General features: G+C 41.9%; 1 protein-coding gene across 1 annotated transcript; it reads right to left on the reverse strand.

The window, feature by feature from the left end:
* Positions 1 to 969: 969 nt before the first annotated feature.
* LOC139932718 (B-cell scaffold protein with ankyrin repeats-like) lies at positions 970 to 20,705 on the reverse strand (the record flags this gene model as incomplete). The annotated part of the gene is made up of 15 exons (XM_078291861.1): positions 970 to 1,134; positions 1,295 to 1,329; positions 1,527 to 1,606; positions 1,858 to 1,887; positions 2,290 to 2,353; positions 3,270 to 3,451; positions 5,366 to 5,428; positions 7,522 to 7,746; positions 8,123 to 8,186; positions 13,762 to 13,958; positions 14,963 to 15,077; positions 16,344 to 16,486; positions 17,557 to 17,695; positions 17,801 to 17,934; positions 20,306 to 20,705. Coding segments are annotated over 14 exons (1,869 nt in total), but the record flags the coding sequence as incomplete, so codon positions are not given.
* Positions 20,706 to 21,547: the final 842 nt, after the last annotated feature.

Raw genomic sequence — 21,547 nt, forward strand, 5'->3', positions numbered from 1 at the left:
GCACAAAGATGAACCAGTTTTTCTTGGGATTTGTCTTTCTTTGCAGTCCAGTACTTATTTAAGAGTGAGAGGAGAGTCAAAAAACGGGATGTGTTACTCGTGAACCTGTGCTTTCACTCAGCCTGCCAAGGTATTTTACTGCATTCATTATTCACATCCGTGACGGACAACAGAGCCCAGAGGAGCTGCTCTCATCTTTGATACGCAATGACCGCTAAGCACCAAAGATGGAGACGAAAGAAAAAAGAAGAGCAAGAAAACAAGATCTATTCAAGGCTCAATTATCAGTAGCTTCTGGGATAATTGTGGCGTCTCGTTGTATTAAAACTATAAGAAAACTTCAACCACACCGGTCAGGAAGGTACAAAGCACCAGGCAGAAGACTGATTTTCTCACAAGCTGCTGTAGTTTTCCATTTTCATTTCTGAACATATATGAATACATTTTTTCCATAGCTTGCCTCCCAGCCATCTGGAGGTCAGCAGGTGCTTCTACGCTCTCCAGATGTCTTTGGATGCTTCAAGCGGTGTGAGTGTGATGGTTATATTTAGAGATGGAGCGCCCTCTACAGCCAGGGCGGATAAGACTTCAGCCTAGGAACTGTAAGGGAAATCTCTTGGCCTAGGATCCAGGCTCTCATGCTATTGTGTGCCTTGAGCCATTTTAAGAAATCATATTTATTCCCCTCAATTTTTTGGATGTGTGTTACTCGTGTTTTACTTTCACTGGTCAGCACTATGATATTTTTACTATGTGAAAGCTTCATGAACAGAATTATTCACAAGTTTAAGAAATAGCTTTATGTTGGATTCATTTATTTATCAAAAGTTACAAAGTGGTTGCTGACATGGTAATCTTTAATTTAAAACAATTAATAAAATAATAATGATTCAAATGTTAATCAATCATTGTTAAAATGGTTTTGCTATGTTTGCAGGTCAAGTTGCATACAATCTTAAAAAAGGCAATAAGAGCTGAACAATCAATGGATGATAAATCAGTAATTAACATATTTCCCTGAGATACAAAACCAAGATGATTACACAATTAACACCATAGATTCATGTCTTAAAACAGATTGAAAATCCCTGGAATAATCACCGGAAGAACTGAATCATTGTTGACAGACGGGGCCTGTAAATATGTAAAATATGATACAACTGATGAGAATAAACATTTAAATCAGAAATCTGTTTGCCCAGTTTTTAGGTTGATTTCGGTAGAAATGATAAACTGAAGAGTGGATTAATATAAATGTGTTGCATGTATATGCCAGAATTGTTTTCACACTTACCTTTACCGTTTGTCAGCTTTCCAGAGGAAATTTGACTGCAACATAATTCAGTGGGATATTTGTCATTAGTTAAACATTTATGTTTGTCTGACTTCAGTGCGTTTATGCAAAGTTGAGCAAACAACTTAGATACTGTAATATGTTTAGGTAATACATGTTAATAAAATATAATAATTATAATACTAATTGTCACTACTACCAAGCTCTCCCTGGCCAGTGAAGTCAAACTTACATGCTGCCCTTTAAGAGGCTTGCTGTAAAAATCGGACTCCGCTGGGTGGCTTTTTCTCTGGCATTCAGTCACAGCAACATCTGGGGGGAAATTATCCAATATACTCAGCTGCATAGAGAATTGTTCAGTAAGAGAAATGAAAGACTCCCATTTAGTGGCAAGTGAAACTCAGCAGATCAAAACAAGGTCTTTGGGGATTTGATTAAATAACATTTCCCCGAGGATTAATTCTCCACCGCTGCAACTGGGACTGGAGAAAATACAAAGGCACACAAACACCAAACACACGTTTTCTCTGTGAAGACGGAGATGATTTTTTTCAAAGACTCACTTGCCGTGTGATGAACGATGTTGATTTTATCTGGTGGGGGAGAGAAGAGTTGCTGAGCCATTTACAGTATACAGTTTAGCACATTCATTTGTAAGCTGGTTACTTGCACCAGTGTAACTTTCACTGCACCTTTAATGTTTTATGGATATCAAACTTGATGGCTCATACAAACTGATGAAATGATGAAATGTTTATTGTAGGACTAATTCATATTTGTTCAAACAGATTATATCTTTAAACCTGCCATTGATTATGTGAAGTCCCTGAAGATTTTGACTACTGAAAATCTGTCTATTGTTTGTTTTTGGGTTAAAGCTTTCATTCCAACAATCTGGTTCAGGAAAACTATGGTGCGGTGAATGTGCTGAGCCTCTCTTGGATTAGAGGGAAGGTTGGACTCACATGATGAAGACAAGATGAAGGAATATTTACCATAAACACTGTCATCATCCTGTCTGCTGTTGATGATACTCGCTCTCAGCTGATGCAATTTCTCCTGTGGAGCAAAAAGATGCCTTCAGCACTTCTGCACACCGACATAAACATCCATTTATTCACACCTTATTCAAGCTGTTTTTGAGGTTCAAACTAGCTGTGTTATTTTGTTGTGCTCACTGGCTGAGAAAAGGAATAGAGGAGATGTGTCAAAAATCTTGGAGCGACCACAGCTGGCGCCATCATGGGGGTCCAGTGGAGAATTAGCTGTGTGCAAATATGGCTAAATATATAACGACCTAGGTAGAGAAAGAGAGATATCTAATAAAGATTGTTGTGGTATAAGTACGACAGTTCGGTAATGTTATAAGTGAAAGTGAATGGTCCAATAAGGTATTTTCAAATTTAGGTTACTGTGACAGTAAACAACTGTCTTGCCTTTCTTAGTCTTACAGCCTTAGTTGTAGCTTGAGAAGACAGTTCAGTGAACCTCAACATTGTGGCTTTGTTAGCTAGCTAACTAGTCAGCAGCTAGCAAAGCAATTGGTGTTAATGTTAACATCAGACTACTAACACTATTGGCTTTAACTACATAGATACATTAGCTAGTGCAGAAATCAGCTGTAACAGTGATGATTAGCTGACCAGATAGCTAGCTAACCAGCTATATGTTATCTAAACACAAAATCAATCAACATAGACATTAACCATGTTGAATTCTGTTGGGACAATAAGAAGTTCTCAGACATCGTTGCCCAAGTTCTGTGGACCTCCAATATGGCCGCCAGCGGGTGTGCTAGCCCTCTGTCTCCTCTTGAGGACAATAAACTATCATACACCAGCTGCTTTTTGTTATGACAGCCTCTTAGACGGCTTTTTAGAGCCATTTTCTTCACTCGGACAACCGAGCTTGATGTTTCCTCCCTCGGCTTTTGTGTCCGCGCGCTCTGTATTGTGAATGTGCCACAGTGTGATACCTGCTGGATGGTGTCCATGCCCTTCTGAACCCGCTGCCAGTCGCTAAAGCGCTCCAGGGCCTCATCCATAGTGAGAGAGCCTCTCTTCACCCTCTCCTGCAGCTCGATGAGCTGCTGCAGCCCGGGCGTCTGGCTGGGCACAAAGGTGTCATAGGTGGAAGAGATGCTGTCTCGCCCACGTGCTGCAAAAACAAAACCAGAAACAACCCGACAGAATGATCAGCTGCTCTCAGAACTCAAAAAAATTATAGATTTAAAGTGGCAATAGGCTAAGTAAAATTGACCATAACATACCCCTCCTTTCAACACACACACACACACACACACACACACGCACACACACACACACATACACTGACCTCTAGACAAGAAAAACTCATTGTCATTCTGTTTTTTGGACAAAGCCGTAGCCAGTTTGTTGCCTCCAGCAGCGAGACTGTTGTGTGCAGCGTATTTATGTGACAACAACTTAGTAAGGTAGTTTTCGTGTGGTTTAGAAACCATTTTGAAAGAGAATGTAGAAAATTAAAGCTGATCCTTTTTATTTATAATAGGAAACGAGAGGGAAATCAGAAAACAGAGAGCCTCCAGACGGCATGAATATTACCAGGGAAGGTTAATGTGATTTTGCCCATGCACATCTGTAATTTCAGTCAGTCATCCGGATGGTAAAACAATTTTCTGGGGGACTATGGTAATCCAGGGACCTGCCACACAACGTCACCCACAGCACAGCAACACAGGCAAGCGGCTCTATATCTTTGTAATGCCAGATGCAGCGGTTCTTGCACTCTTTTCCACAATTTCCTCTATTCTTCTAATTGTCTTGGCACCAAACTGCGCTTATCTCTTCCTTTTATTGCTCATTTGATATTCTACCCATGTGCGTATATTCTGTTTGTCTTTTCCCCATCTGAATCCTATTACTTTTGCTGTTGCAACGACCTAATTTCCCCACTGGGATCATTTAAATTTCATCTAATCTGATCTAAAGAGTGATGCTGCTCCACTCCGCCACTGGTCATGTGGCCCGGTGCCGAGAGCTCGAGTCAGCAATTGCGTAAAACACCAGATGTGGCTTTGGATGGGATTATCCTAGGATGTTAGAGTTAACTTGTACAGTACAGTAAGTAATTTCAACCGGATAAAATTCCTGTGGTCCTGACTCCTGAGGTAAAAATGTCCAGAAAATCACCAGATCTGCACTGGTAATACTAATGCTGTCCGGATAGGGGGAAATCCGAGGACATTTCTGGGGAAGGTGCCAGCCGGGGACAAAGCTTCGATTCCAGGGACTGTCGCCAGAAAGGTTATTGATCAGTACCAATGACTCAACAATGATTGCATGCCCCGTGTTTCGTGTTTCGGTGCTATAGAAAAGGTGCAGTACCCCCTGCTCACACAGACTAGGACAAACTGCTTTACCAAAGGGAGTCAGATGATCTTTTCTGACTTGTGGTCACAGATACTTCATTAAACTGCTTTACTGTTCATGCAAGGAAGCCCTCCCTTTATTCTTCAAAAGTTACTTCACCAGGTGCTGAGAAACTTACTTTCCAGCCCATGCTCTCAGTTTTGGAAGAAAAACTCCCCACCCCTTGGAGTTTCAAGATGCTCCCAATCCCCCCCGACCCCATCATTGCAGCCACAAAGGCTCAAAAGCCTCGATCTCAAGCCAAACAGGCAAACGGCAAGGCAGTGTTATTATTACAGCTTTTTGCATCATGATATATTACCTCTCCAGCAGACATTTCTGTTGGGTGTCTGCTCTAATTAGCTAGCTTTCTAGCTTTCTAGATTTTACTGTTTATGTCAGGATATGCCTGAGACTTGTGTCCAAGGAGGGAAGTTGTTGCAATTCCTAGTGGTCGTCAATAGAGGACATTAAAAGTCATAGGTTACATAATGCCCCTTTTCTGTAATAATCAATAGAGTGGTTCTAAAAAGTGCTTGACATGCTCATGTAGAAGTGATTGAAGTGATTGAAATTGATGTAACAATTTGGTGTAACAATTTCAAGCACAAAAACAAAAATCAATTTGGTGTAACAACAATTGATTTTTTTCTTGCAAAGTAACATTGCCAATCAGTCTCACCTTGTTTAGTGGGAAGAGAATACAGCGTATCAGAGTCGCCCTGTGGCGTCTTCTTCTGGAACACTGCAAACACAAAGCAGCCTACAGTAAGTATTATATCATTTTCAGACACTTTGCTTACAGTTACATTCACTTTCAAGCACAGTAAACATTACAAGGCTGCCACAAGTCTGGGCTGATACTACAAAGTTCTTAACATTGTTTGTACTCTTGTATTTTAACAAATCTTCCACAAGATGGCGCCATACACTCAATAAAATATGAACCTGTGGCTGGACTGGTCAAAGCTAAATGTGAATATCCAGAATGCTATTAACATATTTTTCAGTGTGTTTCAAAATACTCTACAATGAAATCTGAATATGTGTGAAATAACATATATATATAACTGATTTGGTATTTCACAGCATTCCTCCTTGTTTCTGAGAGAAAGACACATGCATTGAATCAGAGAGACAGATACCCTGGATGATGCTATTGATTGGGCAGGAAGTACTTAGAATGAAATGCTGGACTATTTCGCTGAGCCGGGCATTTCTTCTCTTGCCAGCGGTGGTGGAATTGCCTTAAGGCAGCGGCTTTGTGACCAATACTGGATTACAATTCTACATCCACACCCTGGAAGATACTCCCACCTCCGACTGTTTCCTACATGACAGCAGCGCTCTTTTCCACTTCATTTCAAACATGGCCTCTGTCTCTGTGTTGCATGTAATACAAAACCTTTCTGTGGCTGTGCGGCTAAATTCAAAATGAAACTGTGAGCGGAGCACTGCGTTGGATCCGGTGGAGTTCAGGGGAATCAGTGCAGCAATTACTTTGCTTTGCCTTTGAATGTGTGCAGTATTCTCCACGGAGTTTACATGCCCATTTACTCTTCATAGGATAGTCTAAAATTTTTATTCAGATTTCAGCATTTCAATGTTATTGCGCTGGAGATGTTGCAGCTAACAAAAGAAAACTCCTCATTATTTCCACTTGTGCAGTGTTCTCCAGTAACTGGCACGGCGCCTAATCCTCCACCAAGCCTCATCTCTCCTCTCGCATCTTTCACTGCAGCAGTGGGAGTGAGGAGCAAAATGTGATCCTTGTGTGGTTTTGAAGCTCCACTGTCTCAATAGATGGAAACCTCAGAATCCCTCTCCTTTCTCTCGTGCACACTGGGGACATGGACGATGGAAAACATGTGTAATGACTTATTCTGGCTGACTTGGCCTTGGTCTGGCCAAGATTGGTTGCAGATGGCAGCCCGGTAGTTCCCTCGCTGTTATGAGGAGATGGTTGGGATGCAGAGAGTATAGTATATTGGGCGAGTTCACTGGAGCACTCAATCTCCTTTTCGCTTTGTAAGTCCCACTGGGCAGTGAGCTGGCTCAGTGGATAAGCGCAAGCTCAATAAAGAACGACATAATGGGGAGAGGGTGCCTGTTACACAATCATAATAATTTTTAGACGTGTGTGTGCGGGTGTGCGTGTGTTGCATGCATGTGTGTTGTTTGTATGGATGGTTGGTGAGGGACAATTGTAATATTGGCTCTGGGAAAAGCAATTAATACAGCCTTGTGTGTATGTGCGTGTGCATGTTTGCATTTGAAAGAAGAATAAGAGAAGTAAGAACCGTATCAATGATTTATAATCCTTAATAATACCAGTCACTTTTGGATGTTTCATCTTCATGAATTATTCACGCTGCTGAAATTGAACAGTTAGGGCCTGTGGGCCCTCGACCATCCAGGCAAATGGGTCTTTCTCTTCCTCGCTTTTGTTTGTTTTGCAGAGAGGAGCAACCAACTTTTTGTGGTTTATGTGATCAAAACAAACTGCGTCGCAGAAGCCTCACTGCTCTATTCACCACTGCTCTGCTCACAATGGCAATGCACATTCCAGGCACTTCCTCCCCTCCCACATGATCTCCCAAGATCCCCTTCACAGACTGTACATAACTCAGTCCTGTTTTTCACTCCTAGTCAGTCCTATCATATCTGTGAAGAGGGGGTGATCATGGACGCATGGGAGGCAACAACCTAATAAGAAGGGAGATGAAGTTTATCATCCCCAGAAAAAAAAATTCTAGATCCATAACATCACAAACTGCCTCACAAGTGAGTCATCACAACGGAAATGCTTTATTTTTGGGCTTATCTGTCCATTCGTACCTTGAGCGATGAAGGGGGTGCGGTCTTCCTTAGCCGGGGTGCCCTCAGGCCGCGGCGTGGGTGCTGGTGGGCGGTTGGTAATAAGCGCAGCGTTGCTGGAGGTCAAGATGGTGTCATACTCTTCATCATTCACCCCCAGTGGTGCGTAGGGGTCTTCTTCCCCTTCCTCCTCCCCTTCCTCCTCTCCTTGCTCTTCTCTCTGCACGGCAGTGACGGGAGGATTCCCTAATGGGGATTTAAGGCACATACTGATAACAGCACTGCTAGTATCTCAGAGCCATTGGCTGCATAAGACAGGGTCAGATACAAGTCAGCAGCATGGGCGGGTGGGGGGGCTGCATCATACTAAATGAGACTGTCGTGATGAAGTTCTGCATGCTGTTTTCAGAATCATCATTTCACAGCTAATCAGAAGCAACACTGTGCGGCGTGACCCTCAGCATGAGAGGAGGGGGGGGGGGGGGGGGGGGGGAGTATTCAGCGATGGGAAATGAACAGCACAAAAAGCAAATCTGCCCCAGCTTAATGACACGTAGCAACATTTTTTCCATTACCGGTTTTCCTTTGTCCTCATTCCACTTCTCATCAGCCCCTCACTCACCTGCAGTGCACATCAGTTCGTACACACTGGCATCGCCATTGTCCTCGCCCGGGTTGAACACATTCTGCAACAACAGACCATAAAGAGATGTTCTTTATGACTCTGCCGCATCACGGCGGAGCAGCTCGATAGAGGCAATTCAAAATTCAAAAGAGTGATGCTTCTTCAGTTATGGCGCTGGGTGGTTGCTATACTTATGAGTGGAGGTTTTCATCCCAGCGGTAATACATTTGATAAATCCCGATACAATGAGTGAATGTTTTCCACATTAAGTTAGATTGCAATTGTGTTTTACGATGCGCATTATGTTCTCACTTGTAGCCTGCTTCCAACATTTTTTAGGGGGGAAAGAACATGAAAAACATGAAAGATGAAAATGACTATCCACTCTATAAAAAAAGCACTAAATTACAAATTAAAGCCACATTTTAAGGTCAGTGACCCTGTAGGTTGATGTCACTTTGGTCTGCTTGAATACCATGCATTAATATTTAATGTTTTCATACCAAATATGACCAGTGTCCAGATTATTAATTGAGGTATGTCACTGCAGGGATAGAGAGGTGTGCTATCACAAAGCAAACATAATCCTGCCTGCTGGCAGAATCCATGCACTTCTCCCTCTGAGAGCGACGCTGTGGAGCGGGCCTATTTGCTAATAGCATGCTGAGGGACAGAGAGGGGTATGATCAGAGTAATTATGAAATCACAGACAATCTTCCCCTTTCCGTTCAAACATATCATTTAGTGGGCAATTCAAGACCCAGATTTGGCTTGATATGTGGACTGCATCTGTGATTAGTGATTGAGAATATATTAATTTACTGGCATATTTCGACTTCCAGAAGATATATGAAGAACTCAAGGGTTACAAAATTATTTACAGTGAAAAGCTACTTTCCAAGACAATTTAGTTTGAAGGAGAAATTGACTGAGACGAAAGTTTGGATTGAATGCCATTCCACTGTATATAAACTGTTAATATTACTTCAAATCTGAACCAACTACCATACAAAGCAAAGCAAAGCAAAGAAAGGGTACTGGGTGTGTTTTAATAGACACAAAAACAGCCGGTGTGCTGTGTTATACAGAAAAAAGATTATGCCAACAAATGATTCTATCATAGTGGATATGATAATGTCGTATGCTTATAATTGATTGTATTATTAATTTAAGAGGACACATTTTGAATGTAATAAAAAAAAATCCCATGTGAATAAAATAATTATTTTCTATTCTTTGCAGAACATATGAGATACAGCTCACTTTGATCAGGATGTTCTCCATATAACCAGCCACGCTCTGTGTGCAGTTTCTAAGCAACACAGCCACTCATGACTCAATTACAATATTACACTGTTCCTGGTACTGCAAATTACTTATTGGCTGTCATGAATACGTTACTTAACAGTAGAGGTTCATAACAGCCCCAACAGGTAGACAGGACGGGTTAATTACCATCCCAGCTTGAGCATTGGATTATAATAGTTTGATGCTGTGCTTAAGCATAATGTGCTGTTTTCACTGGTAATTCCTGGAATGGGGAGGGTGGGGGGGGGGGTATTTATTTACAAACCGCAAAATGGTAAATGATTTTGCAGATGTCTGAAATTGCAGGAGCCCCAGGCATTCTGACAAATTCAGTTTCACCACCACAATCCAACCAGCGGTGCTACAGAAAAACAGCAGGAGAGTTGGCCGAACATTACTTTGTTGGAGGAAGGAAGAATTAACCTCATGTGAGTATAGAAGGAGGTCTATAAATCTGTTGTGTGCGGCTGAACTGGTCGGTTCACAAGCTGGCCAGTCCCAGCTCTGCATGCTGACATGATCGTAGTCTGGCCACAGCCTTTTGACATAGTGACTCCATGATAAGGCCGTTTGATGCACTGCAGATTGTGGCATCTCTTCTTCTAGCTCAGCCTATCACATTAAGGCCAGTCACATTCTGCGCATCAAGGGAAAAGAAGCAGTCAACTCAGCAGGCAGGGAGACCTTTCAGACTTCTGCAAAATTATAATCAATCAGTAAATCAGGATGTTTTCTTTAGCTTTCTGGTATTTCAAAGCCAGAAATTCATTATACGATTATGGAAACTGACAACATGGGGTTGATTAAATGTAAGGCCAGTATCTTTCAATAGCGCTGCAGCACACACGCTCCTTGTAGCGTCAGGGATGCAGACAGTTTCCTGACTTCCCTTCAGAGTGAAGATGACCGTATCATTCAAATATTAAACAAATCTCAGGAGATGGCAGACAACTAGCTCATTGTGCAGTAGCTACCCAAACAAACATGGCATGCAAAATAAGTTAGTTGGCATCAGCGGCCAACTGTTGGCCCCAGTGTAAGATGTCATCTAGTCTGGCTTACTTGCATTTGGATAAGAACAGAAAAGTACAGTATGCAACAGATTGACTCTTTGATCCCTTGTTGTAGGAATACCACTGCAAGGTAATTTCTCTTTTTCTAGCTGTAGTCTACTTCAGAGAGAACACATTCAAATCTCTGTTAGGAGTGCACAGGGTCCAGCTAATTGCCGAGTGCAGATACTCAGCCAAATTTGCGATCCAATGATAATGATAAATAAAAACAATGTGGCGTTTGGATTGGTAATTACTATTAGCCAGCCCTATCTTGCAGTTCTAAGATATAAGTTTGCAGCATAGCATTTTCTGTATTTGTAGTCTAGTTATGCTCTCCCTGAATAATTCAGCTTTCCCCTCTGGAGCAGTTCACAGCTAATTAACAAAGAAGTGTGGTGCCAGGCCAAGCTAGTGGATCTGACGTAGGCCCTGTGAGTGATTCAGCCTGTGTGTGGAGCTGGGGACCCATCCATCTAGGATTTATTGACAGAGAGTTGCTACGCCGACGCCCAAATCACTGATCCATCATGGGTTGATTAATTGGAGGTAGGGGAAACACTGTGGATGAGTTAATGAAACTGCCGTACAAAAAGGAGCGAGAACAAAGCCCCACCCCGCACTGATGACTCTCATACCTGCTTACACTAACGCGCCGCACACCGCGCAGTACGTGGGTAATTTTCCCATGTCAAGATGAATTTTAATTACACTCCAACAAAACCCGCAAAGAACTGTCAGCTCCCGGCGCATGTGGAACCTGTCTGACATGTTACATCTATAGGCTTGTGGAAGTCCCTGCGGGGAGACCTCTGCTTGACTCGGCTGCTCCCCTGTCACTTTACTCAGCTCAACGCCGGCTCACAGCGAGCACTTCGACTCACTAGAGCAATCTGATCAAACCTTGCTCCATCTGCAATCACTCGCAATTAGCAGCGTTGCTAGGGGGATAAATACATTTGCAACAGCTGTTGGAGTGTCTAAATTTCCCTCGAGGGGGAATTCTCCATAGGCTGATCCAAGACATCAGAGAGAGTAAAAAGTTACCGGTTTTGCAAACGAAGATGAGGGATAACACATAAATAACACATAAATAAATGTCCATTTTGCTGTACTCTCTTTTGCCAATTGATATACAGTAACTCAACAGTGATTCACACTAGCCTGTTCATTAAAGTTTTTACATTTGCTGTTCTAAACACTCTGGATGGTCTTTCCTGGGAAAAATCCTCTGCTGCACAGGATGTGATGTATTTTCAGTTTCCGGCAGCAGCAACCGCAGTTTGTTTGTAATAAACAGAAGAAGAAGTGGGTAGTTAGCATGGGCAGCGATAGCCACCAAGGCTGAACCAACAAAGAAGTGTCTCTGGGAAGTGCAGTGCAAAAACACCACACCAATGACTGCGTAGCACCAAATATGTTGCCAAAAAACAAAACAAAAACAAACAAGGATCTCGAAGATTACCACTTTAACTCAGCTTTGAAATGTTAGTGCCAGTGACAGTAGATACACCTGTTTGTACTTAGTGTCATTTTGTCTTGACAGTGATTGGCTTGCACATTGCAAGCCAATCACTAATACACAAGATCTGAGGCACTGTAACTAGGCTATTTCCATAAAAAAGGTTTTATGCTCATGTGAAAAATCTGTTTTTATGTTAAATGGAAGGATTGAGAGCGGGCATGTGTTTATCTCTTGCCATGGGTAATTATGTGCAGTTGGAATATGTGGGGAGTTATTTGCAGACCGCACCAGAGAGAACATTAGGGTGTCAACCTGCCATCTTGGCTGTATCACTAGGTGTATCATTTATTTTTTTAATGATTACTGTCCTCACTGCCTAATGAAATTAGCATCGGAAAGAGCATTATGATGCCAGTGTCCTCCGGCTTTATCAAATAAACGGATGCACACGCGTGCATGACGATCCATTACATTTGGATTGCTAGTCATTAGTGAGTAAATGGTGAACGTGCTTCTCTTGTGTTACTGTACCTGCACAGTGAAACAGGAGGTTGAGCAGGGAGAGGCTCTCCATATTAACATCAGAAAATGGCAACCATTACACGAGAAATCTCAACATTAGCGGCTGCATAATCATCCTAATGTATGCAGACGACCTGCACTCACACTGCAAACGCACCACTGTGCATGCATGAACAAACACAGCCTTTCTAGTCTCTGTGGGGGCGGTCCATCAGGAACCTTGCAAGCCGAGCACAGCCGAGACGAGGAGAGCTGGTTAGCCGTAAATCCACTGGCTGTGTCTTGGACTGGAAGTAAAGATGCTGTGGTTAGCGGGGGGAAGGGTGGCGGCGGCGTCTTCCAGGAGGAGAATGAGCTGACCCCTGACACACAGCTCTCTCTCCCTGCTTTCCATCCCTCTATCCACTCCAGCCTGTTCATTATTGATGGAGCACCACTCACTCCACGAGGCCTAACGCAGTACTGGCCTTAGTGAGGGCATTCCTGAGTGCAAGGCTGTATTCTTTGCCTGCGAGATCTCAAGAGGTGCGGCGCATTGTGTCGTTTTCCTCAGCTCTCGTCCAGGTTGCTAACAGGTTGCTATGGAATTCCATTTAGCTGGCATTGCGTTCATTCAGGAAACGGTCTGGACTAGCTACCCAAGAAATGTCTTCGGGTTGTTTTAACTGGCGAAGAAGTCACAGAACATGAAATGTGCTTACCAGATATTAGCGGTTCGAGGAATGCCTGTGCTATATGGATAGACCATAGAGCTAAAACATTACACTGCAAAAAAGGTCCATCTTAACATTTATCAGTCATTTAGTCTCATATTCAACCTTTTAGATTTGATTTTTCTTTAAACAAGAGAAAAATTCTGCCATTGAGGTGAGATAACTCCAATGCAGTTTCACTTGTTTCAGGAATTTTCTAGAAATGAGTGTCACTCTCTTGAAACGAGTCAGAATAAAGCAGATCACTGCACTACTATCAAGAAAATTAAACTTGATTCTACAGAATTCTTGAAACAATTGATTTGCATTGGAAACAAGTGAATTGATCAAACCCCATTGGCAGATTTTTTTCACTTGTTTTAAGAAATTTATGATTTTAGGACTCAATAATAGACTACGTTAAGAGGGAGATTTCTTGCAGTGTATTTTTTAACACCTTACACAAATGAATGCCTACTGGAACAAGGTGAAAGTCATCATGAGACAGAGAAGAATGACTATAAATAGGTACAAACGAGATAGAGAGGCTGATAGAGAGACCCAAGAGATGCAAATGGCCAATGAGGAAATGGTTACCAGTGTTTCCTTCAGCAAGATGTGAAGCTCTGTATGGCCGTGACTCTTGGCGATCTGGATGGGCGTCTGTCCGTGGCGGTTGGCTGTGCACAGCGCCCGCTCAGCACCCGGGCACTGCAGCAGCAGGCTGGAGACGCTCTTGAACCCGTTCTGGGCGGCAAAGTGGAGGAGCGAGGGCACGTCCGCAAGGTGGAGCTCTGCTGAAGACGATTTGGTTGGGTGAAAACAAGAATCTGCCCCTAAAATTGTCATTTTTTACAAAGTCTAGCTGATTTATGTAACAGTGTGCACACAGTATTCTTTAAAGACTGAAGATTGTACTTGATGAAGTCAGTGTTTCTTTCAGTGCCTCCATCTAGGTGATAACTTTAAATTGACCCAATGCAGTCTGAGGATTTTGGGTTCTTTCTTTCTTTCTCTGTCTCTTTTTGACGTGTTTACATTGAAAAGCGTGGAAGAAAGACAGCTCCGAGGCACATATTGACCTGTTTGTCATGGAAACATTTCCCTATGCCCTTTTTAGCAGAGTTAAGAATCAATCTCAGCAGCTGATGAAGCCATCAATCTGCCGCATAATGAGCCAAGAAATAATGGAAGGCTTTCTTCATGGCGGATAATGTGCATCATGCAGGAGGAATAAATTGTGTGAGCAGTAGCCTATGTTGCATCCATGCTGTTGTATAAACACATGCTAAGAGGAAGATAATGAATTAATTGGAGATACTGTTGTGTTGAGAAATTACCATAAATGCTGCTAATGTCTTGTATGTAAAACAAGGCATTCATCATTTTCTTTCATTGTCACCTGTCAGCTCACGTAATGGTAATAAGTTATTCCTATGCAGATCTACAGTAACTGGACTGTATGTGTGAATAATAAGCAAAAGTCAACCGGCTCACAAAAAATGTCTGATTATTACATTTCAATATTTTAGAGATAATATACAACTACTGTGTTTTGGTCACTTACTATATCATACTTTAGCTAACATCACATAAAAGATTTCTTTGTCAAATAAAAAAATGATTAGAGATGAATCACAGTCAACAAATCTTTTAAGATGGTGTGTTTGCTTGAGCATCAATGAAATTCAAAACGTGTGAAAGTGGTGATGGGCTTGGTTGGCCCCAGTAAGACTTTCCCTCATGGTTTGCGGTGTGACTACTCAGAAGATATTAATCACTCTCAGTCTTACAGTACCTCTCTCAGGTGCTTTTTCACACCGCAGTCCCGGAAAGCCCCCGGTGGGCATTCCCTCCAGCAGCATGGAGGACAACTTCTGGTCCAGCTTCTCCACAGACGACACCTGAAGAGCCTGCCGTCCACACAGACACTCAATTTGAAACCATCGGTTGAGGCATGGCTCCAAAGAGGAAGTAGGAACCTTTTTTTTTTTTTCATTGCTAAACTATAATTCACAGTGAACAAGTAATGCTAGCTCCTAGAAAACAATGGGAGTGTATTTGTTCAGCTTTGTAAGGACATCCAGCATTGTACGGCGGAGTATGTAATGGCAAAATGCAAAAATAGCAGGTTGGATACAAAATAATTTGGGGTGGGTAAAAGTTATTACTACCAGACATCAGTGTCCTGTATTGCCAATTTCGAGTCTTAGTTTGAAAGATGGCAGCATTCATTATTCTCATTCATTCTCTTGGCAAATTGGGCTTTTGGCATTGGGAAGTGGACTGCTCAAGTTTGCTTCTTCAGCAAAAGAGGCCTAATCAAATCAAGTGTTCATGGCTGAGGCAAGGCTGAAACTAAAACCTGCCGTCTCTTCAGTTTCAGAAAGGAGATGGTACAGCAGTGCACATAAACATCAGCAGGAAATATGCTGATTCAAATTATCAGCTGTTTTTCAATGTCTTTCTAATGGCTTGATGTGGATCGATCACAGGCAGCGTTTTGGGGTGGGGATTGACGCATTTCTGTAACTGAGTTACATAACGGTGAGTCACTAAGTATAATAACACATTCAAACTGGCTAGGTGGAATTACTTTGATTGAGGAGGAAGAGAAAAGCATTGTGCTCACACATATCCTTACATTACTAAATCAGTGATTGACCACTTATTTGAATGCATTTACAAAGACAACTTCACAGTACTTAATTAGGCCTACTCTCCAAAGTAATTCTGTAATGCAACTTATTACTTTGTTTGAAAGATTACACTTTGAAATACATACTATTTTCTCAGCGCTTTTACCCAACACTGATCGTAAACCACAGTTTACAGAAACCGTTCTATCAAATAAATAAAGTTTAGAAACATGTCGACAAGCTACATTTTAATTATAGTTCTGTCGTTCGCTGCAGTATTTGTTGAAAGCTTATGTGGCAATGTTGCCAGCCAATATCCACAACTGCAAATAGGCAACGTTATTTCTTGGAAAGTTAGATTCATAATATAAAAAGATATATCCCTTGGTCTAATTTTGATGTAAAATATGATCTTTAGATAAGGTTTTCAAAATAAAAGTATGATAAACAGCTCCAACTCCTAATAAGTTGTATGGACTAAAATGTAAATATTCTACCTGAGTAAAATATCCCTGTAACGGCCCTAAACAGCAGGCCTACCTGACACATGAAGTCTACAGGATCTGCCACCCTGGTCAGGAGGCGACTGATCTCCTCCATGGTGCTGTAGTACTGTAACTGGGCCTTGCTCAGTGCCTCTCCACCGCTGTACAGGGTCACACTGACGTTTCCTGCTGGGAAATCTGCAGCGGACAACACATAGTAACTGCACAGAGGCACTTAGATGTGGTTTGGGGCACATTTTAACACCTCACTTATAACCCATTTCAAATAGGGCATTAGGAGGAAAAAAAGAAAGGTGAGAGGTTTGAAGCAGAAGAAAAAGAAGAAGAAGAACAATCTGTATATGTAGCACTTTTCAACACAGGGTTACAAATTGATTTACAAAGGATAAAAAAAAACATAAAATCAACAGCAAAAGCAATAACAGCAAGCGGGAAATATAAAAGCCAGTCAAGAGGGAGGTCAAAAACAATAATAAACGCTCATTACATAATAGCGAGTCTATAAAAGTGAGTTTTAAGAAGTGATGATGCAGATTTAGCAGCCTGAGCTCCTCATGCAGGTCGATCCAAACTGTGGGAACCGATAACAACTTGTTTTTAACCTGCATTTTGGAACAGCCAATAGAAATCTTCCCTCAGGCTATGATCCAGCTCATACGGGATTAAAAGGTCAGAGATAGACCCATCTGTACCTTAAATGTGATCAGTAAAATCTTAAAATAATTTCTGGTAGCCTTTCTTTTCATTTTGTCCCAGCAGGAATCCTAGCTGCTGTGTTTTGTACAGGTTTGGGTGGACAGACAGACTTCTGACTGAGGCAGGAATACAGAGAATTGCAGTTGTCTAAGCAAAAAAAAAGATAAAAACATGAATGACTTTCTCCAGATCACTGAAGGACAAAAACTGCTTACTTTTGGAAACTCTCTTAACCTTCTTGCAAAAGCTGAAATTGGCATAAAAAACTTTACACCCAAGTTTCTAGCTGCTGGCTTTACATTGGCAGACACAGTACCTATTTGATGGTGAATCCATTTAATGAAGTTGGACTAGTTTTGGTGTGGTTTCATGTGGTTGTACTGTACGCCATTGCGAGGGCTTCTTTCCCCGTCTCTCCATTCAGTTTACGACATGAACCAATGATTATATTCCACCGTTTCCACAAGTTGAACTGCCAGTGAAGTGAAAGATATCACTGTAATAAGCATTCCTTTCATCATATACAGATTCGTTTTAATGATTTTGCTCACCTGGTGCATTGACACACAGGATCTGCTCATTCCAGTGGAGCGGCTTCAGTCTCACCCTCTGACTGCCACCGCTGAACTCCACCTCAGCGTCGCTGCCAGCCACTTGATCTTTCAGAAGAATGAATACCTCCTTGGAGCTCTACGAAAGAGAGACAACAGCATAACAGTATGTACCGCAGTATAGTGAGTGTTTGGTGTGTTTTATGAAATATAGGGCCCACTAGCGACTGGATCAGTGTCTCACCCCACAGGGAACTCTGGGAGGGACGACCACGACGCCCGATCTGACTCCAGGTGACTGCATTTGCTCCGGCTTCTGCTCTGATCCTGATGATCTACTTGGCAAGGGGTTGACATTTACTGCTGCGGCTGATGCACCTTTGAAAGACAGGACACTAATCTTGAATTACGCTCTAGCAGTGTTTACGTAAAGTGTCGTTCAAAAGTCTGAAGTTTAGCCAGGTGTGTGTGTGTGTTTATTTAAAACTGGAAGGTATTTCACCACAATTTGGGAAAATGCTGTAATGTGGTAATGAGGTTTTATGTGTTATTGTGTATTATTGTGATTATCTTAAAGTCACACTGAAATGAAAAATTGAGCAGCATACCATATACCTATTTGACGATTGTGACTTTAAAAAATGATTCAAATAGTCATAGAAGCAACAACAAAACTTCAACAAAAAATCAGAGTCTGAGTCAGAGTAAGCTTAAACAACCTATTCATGAATACCAGATATCTATCTCAAGGTTAACGAGTGACTTGTGCTGGTGTGCAGAACAAAAACAGTAGACTGAGCAACATACAGTAGATAATATGATTCGTGCTCAAAACGTACAATGAATGTTCCTTTTTCCTCTGCTTTAACCACTCAGGCAGCTCAGGGGAGAGCAGAAGAATAGAAAAAATGTGTGGGCACTTCATCATCAGTGTCATTTCTATGTGTAGGAGCAACACCAGACAGTCTCTAATTTACAGAAAATGTTCTTATTAAACATTATATTATTGATTTGAAGGTTGTTTAGGATGATTTCTCCATTTCTTGTATTGTTGGATATGTTCCTGTGTTTTGAAACATGCCACAGGTGTCTCTATGATGCCCATTAAATGTCACATTAGCTCAGTTTTGATAATGTTTATGGCGATTATTATGCATTTGCAGTTTCACCTGGGCTATAGAGTAAGCCCAGTCAAACAAATACCTACAAACTAACAATCAAACAGAATTATTCTTTAAGACTAGGGAGAATGTTTCCTTCAATGCCCTGTACTTCTGCCTTTATATTCTAACTGTGAGTGGGAGGCTGGTCTGAACTGCTTTATTGTGTCACAGTGTGATGAAGTGAACATGGTTCATTTGAATTTGCATGGCTAGAGATAACTAATCAGAGACGGCCAAAGAGGAAACACTGGCTATTTTGCATCAGATGTTCCTCCTGCACACACCTGTATCAATATCAGTTTTGGTGCCCCTTGTTATTTTATACAAATAGTGCAATTAGGAAAAACGGGAATGGAGACAGGGGGTAACTGGCAGGGAAGATGAGGACGAGCTACAAGACACCACAGTTTCACCAAACTTGCCTCTGCAGCTGGTGCTAAGAAACATTAATTGTCAGTCTTCAGCATACATAATTCTCAGGAAAAAAAAAAAAAAGGAAAAGTCACTAAACAGGTTGCCAAGCCGCTGCTGAGGCATTCTTACAAATAATGAGCATTCTTTTCCCTTCGCATTCATGACAGGGGAACAGCAAGGCCACACATAATCTTTCCTGGAAGACGTCTGTGTCGAGGAGTGTGATTGTATTCTGGGTTTCCAAGATTAGGACGCACGCAGCGTCTGAATTTCCGATCTGTTTTACTCTCTTCCATTATGATATTATCCAGTGGTATAAGCCAGGGGGAGACCGATGTATCGCTTTACGGATAAAAGTGATAAAAGTCAGATATCGGCCAGTCAATGGCGTCTACCTCTGATAAGATGACTTTGATGGAGTTTGTTTGATTGCATGTTCATTGTACAATTGAGTATGCATGTTTTATTATGACGATGGTTATTATCATCCTTAGTTTCAGTGGAGACTTTTGGTGTCCCATGGTCTAAATGTTGTTTCAGAGGCTTTTCCACTGAACACTTGGGGGATTTTTTGGGCATGAATCTGATCAAATTTAAAGATGTTGAATATCAGCACAAAATATCAGCTATCGGCAGCTTCAGTCCAAAAATATTGGTATCAGCCTTGAAAAATCCACTTCCATTGAACCCTAGTATTAACTGTGTGGTGATCATTCTCATCTTCTTATGCACTGATTGTCGTGATATGAAATGATAAGAACTAGTTTCGCTTAACTTGACTTATTTAAAGAAAGAGGGTGGAGTTATGGGGAAACAGAGGTGGAATACAATGGTTCCACGTCTCACTGGTTCCCAAAATAGGGTCTGGGGACCTACAGGGGTCCTTGAGGGGGTCCCAGGGGGTCCTCAGTGAACAGACAAATAGTTTAATTTCACTATTATTTCATTCTGTAGAGGTTAGCACAGTGAGAGAATGTATGAGGATGACTGTTTTGTTCATGAGATGCACTCTCCACACTGTTGCCTCCCATCTTATAGTATAGACAGCTGTGTATCAAGTCATATCTAACAACAAAATCCCCTCAGATGTTACCAAATGTGGTCAGCGGTCTAATATGTAGCTCTTTGGGGGTCCTATAAAAACTGAATACGTTTGGGAAGCGACGTCATACCTTTCCTCACAATATCAGTGACAGTGGACAAGTACTCGTGAGCATCTTGTTCGCTGGAGATCAGCAGGCACTGGTCTCCGTTGAGGGGCACCACCTCCAGCAGAGGGGCCAGGCTGTCCACCCCGCACAGCAGCACCACCACACGACCCGCGGGACTCAGCACCCGGGCCAGGAAGAAGCGCCACAGCTGGCACAGGCCCTCCAGCATGCCCTTGGAGAGGATCAGGAGCTTGCACTTGTACTCGCCCAGCCTGAGGAAGTCGTCCCGCCGGCTGGACACCGTGGCGATGTCGTAGCAGAAGATCCCACCCTCCGGGATGGGGCCGGTGAAGATGGAGCGCAGGTAGGTGGCCCACTGCTCCGCCTCCGACTCGTAGATGATGAGCAGGTCCTCAGCTGAAGAGAGAGATAATAGGGAAAAATCCCAGAATGAAAAAGGAATTGGAAGTTCACAATGAATTTTAACATATTTTGTTAAGAAATAGTTGAATATCAACAGTGGACTATTCAATAAAATTGAATAGTCCACTGTTGATATTCAACTATCAGGTGACAAAAAGTAGATGTTCAACAAAGTGTCACTTGCCTATTTGCTGCATCTCTACAAACTATGTAACCTTAATCCTGACCCCATTTTTAAATCTAAACCCCACTCTAACATTAACTCTAACCCAGACACTGAATATCTACTTTTCACACTACTGTAAATATCACCTGAAACTCAGTAGACTTTGTAGTGACACATTTTTAACAGTATAACAGTATCTTAACAGTATAATAGTGTTTTTCTGGAAAAACTGAATGTGTCCCTGTTCTTCATTATTTTACTTTAAGCTGCATAAGTTACATTTGTGGGAACAGGCATGTTTCCAATGTTTCCAGACTGTCCTGCAACTGACCCACATACTGTAGAGGGAAAGTGTTACTGCCTCCACTGCAACACAACAAGATATAACATACTGTATGGAGAGGATGTGCAAGCTAAGATCTTGACTCACACAATCAGTATTTAAATACCTTAACTCACAGGGTGTGTTCAGAAAATATGTGAATTATTCTTTTTACTGATGTTGCTTAGATATTGAAATCTAAAAACAAACAGACTAAGCATGGAAATTTAATTATTGTTGCTGTCAACATTGTGCCAACAAAACGATACAGCTGTAAGACACTAATTTAAATATATTATAATATTACAAATTCAGACTGAAACAATGCTGGTGTCACCATGATGATAAAGCA

The sequence above is a fragment of the Centroberyx gerrardi genome, chromosome 23 (assembly GCF_048128805.1).
Source record: "Centroberyx gerrardi isolate f3 chromosome 23, fCenGer3.hap1.cur.20231027, whole genome shotgun sequence".
In the NCBI taxonomy this organism is placed as follows: Eukaryota; Metazoa; Chordata; class Actinopteri; order Beryciformes; family Berycidae; genus Centroberyx; species Centroberyx gerrardi.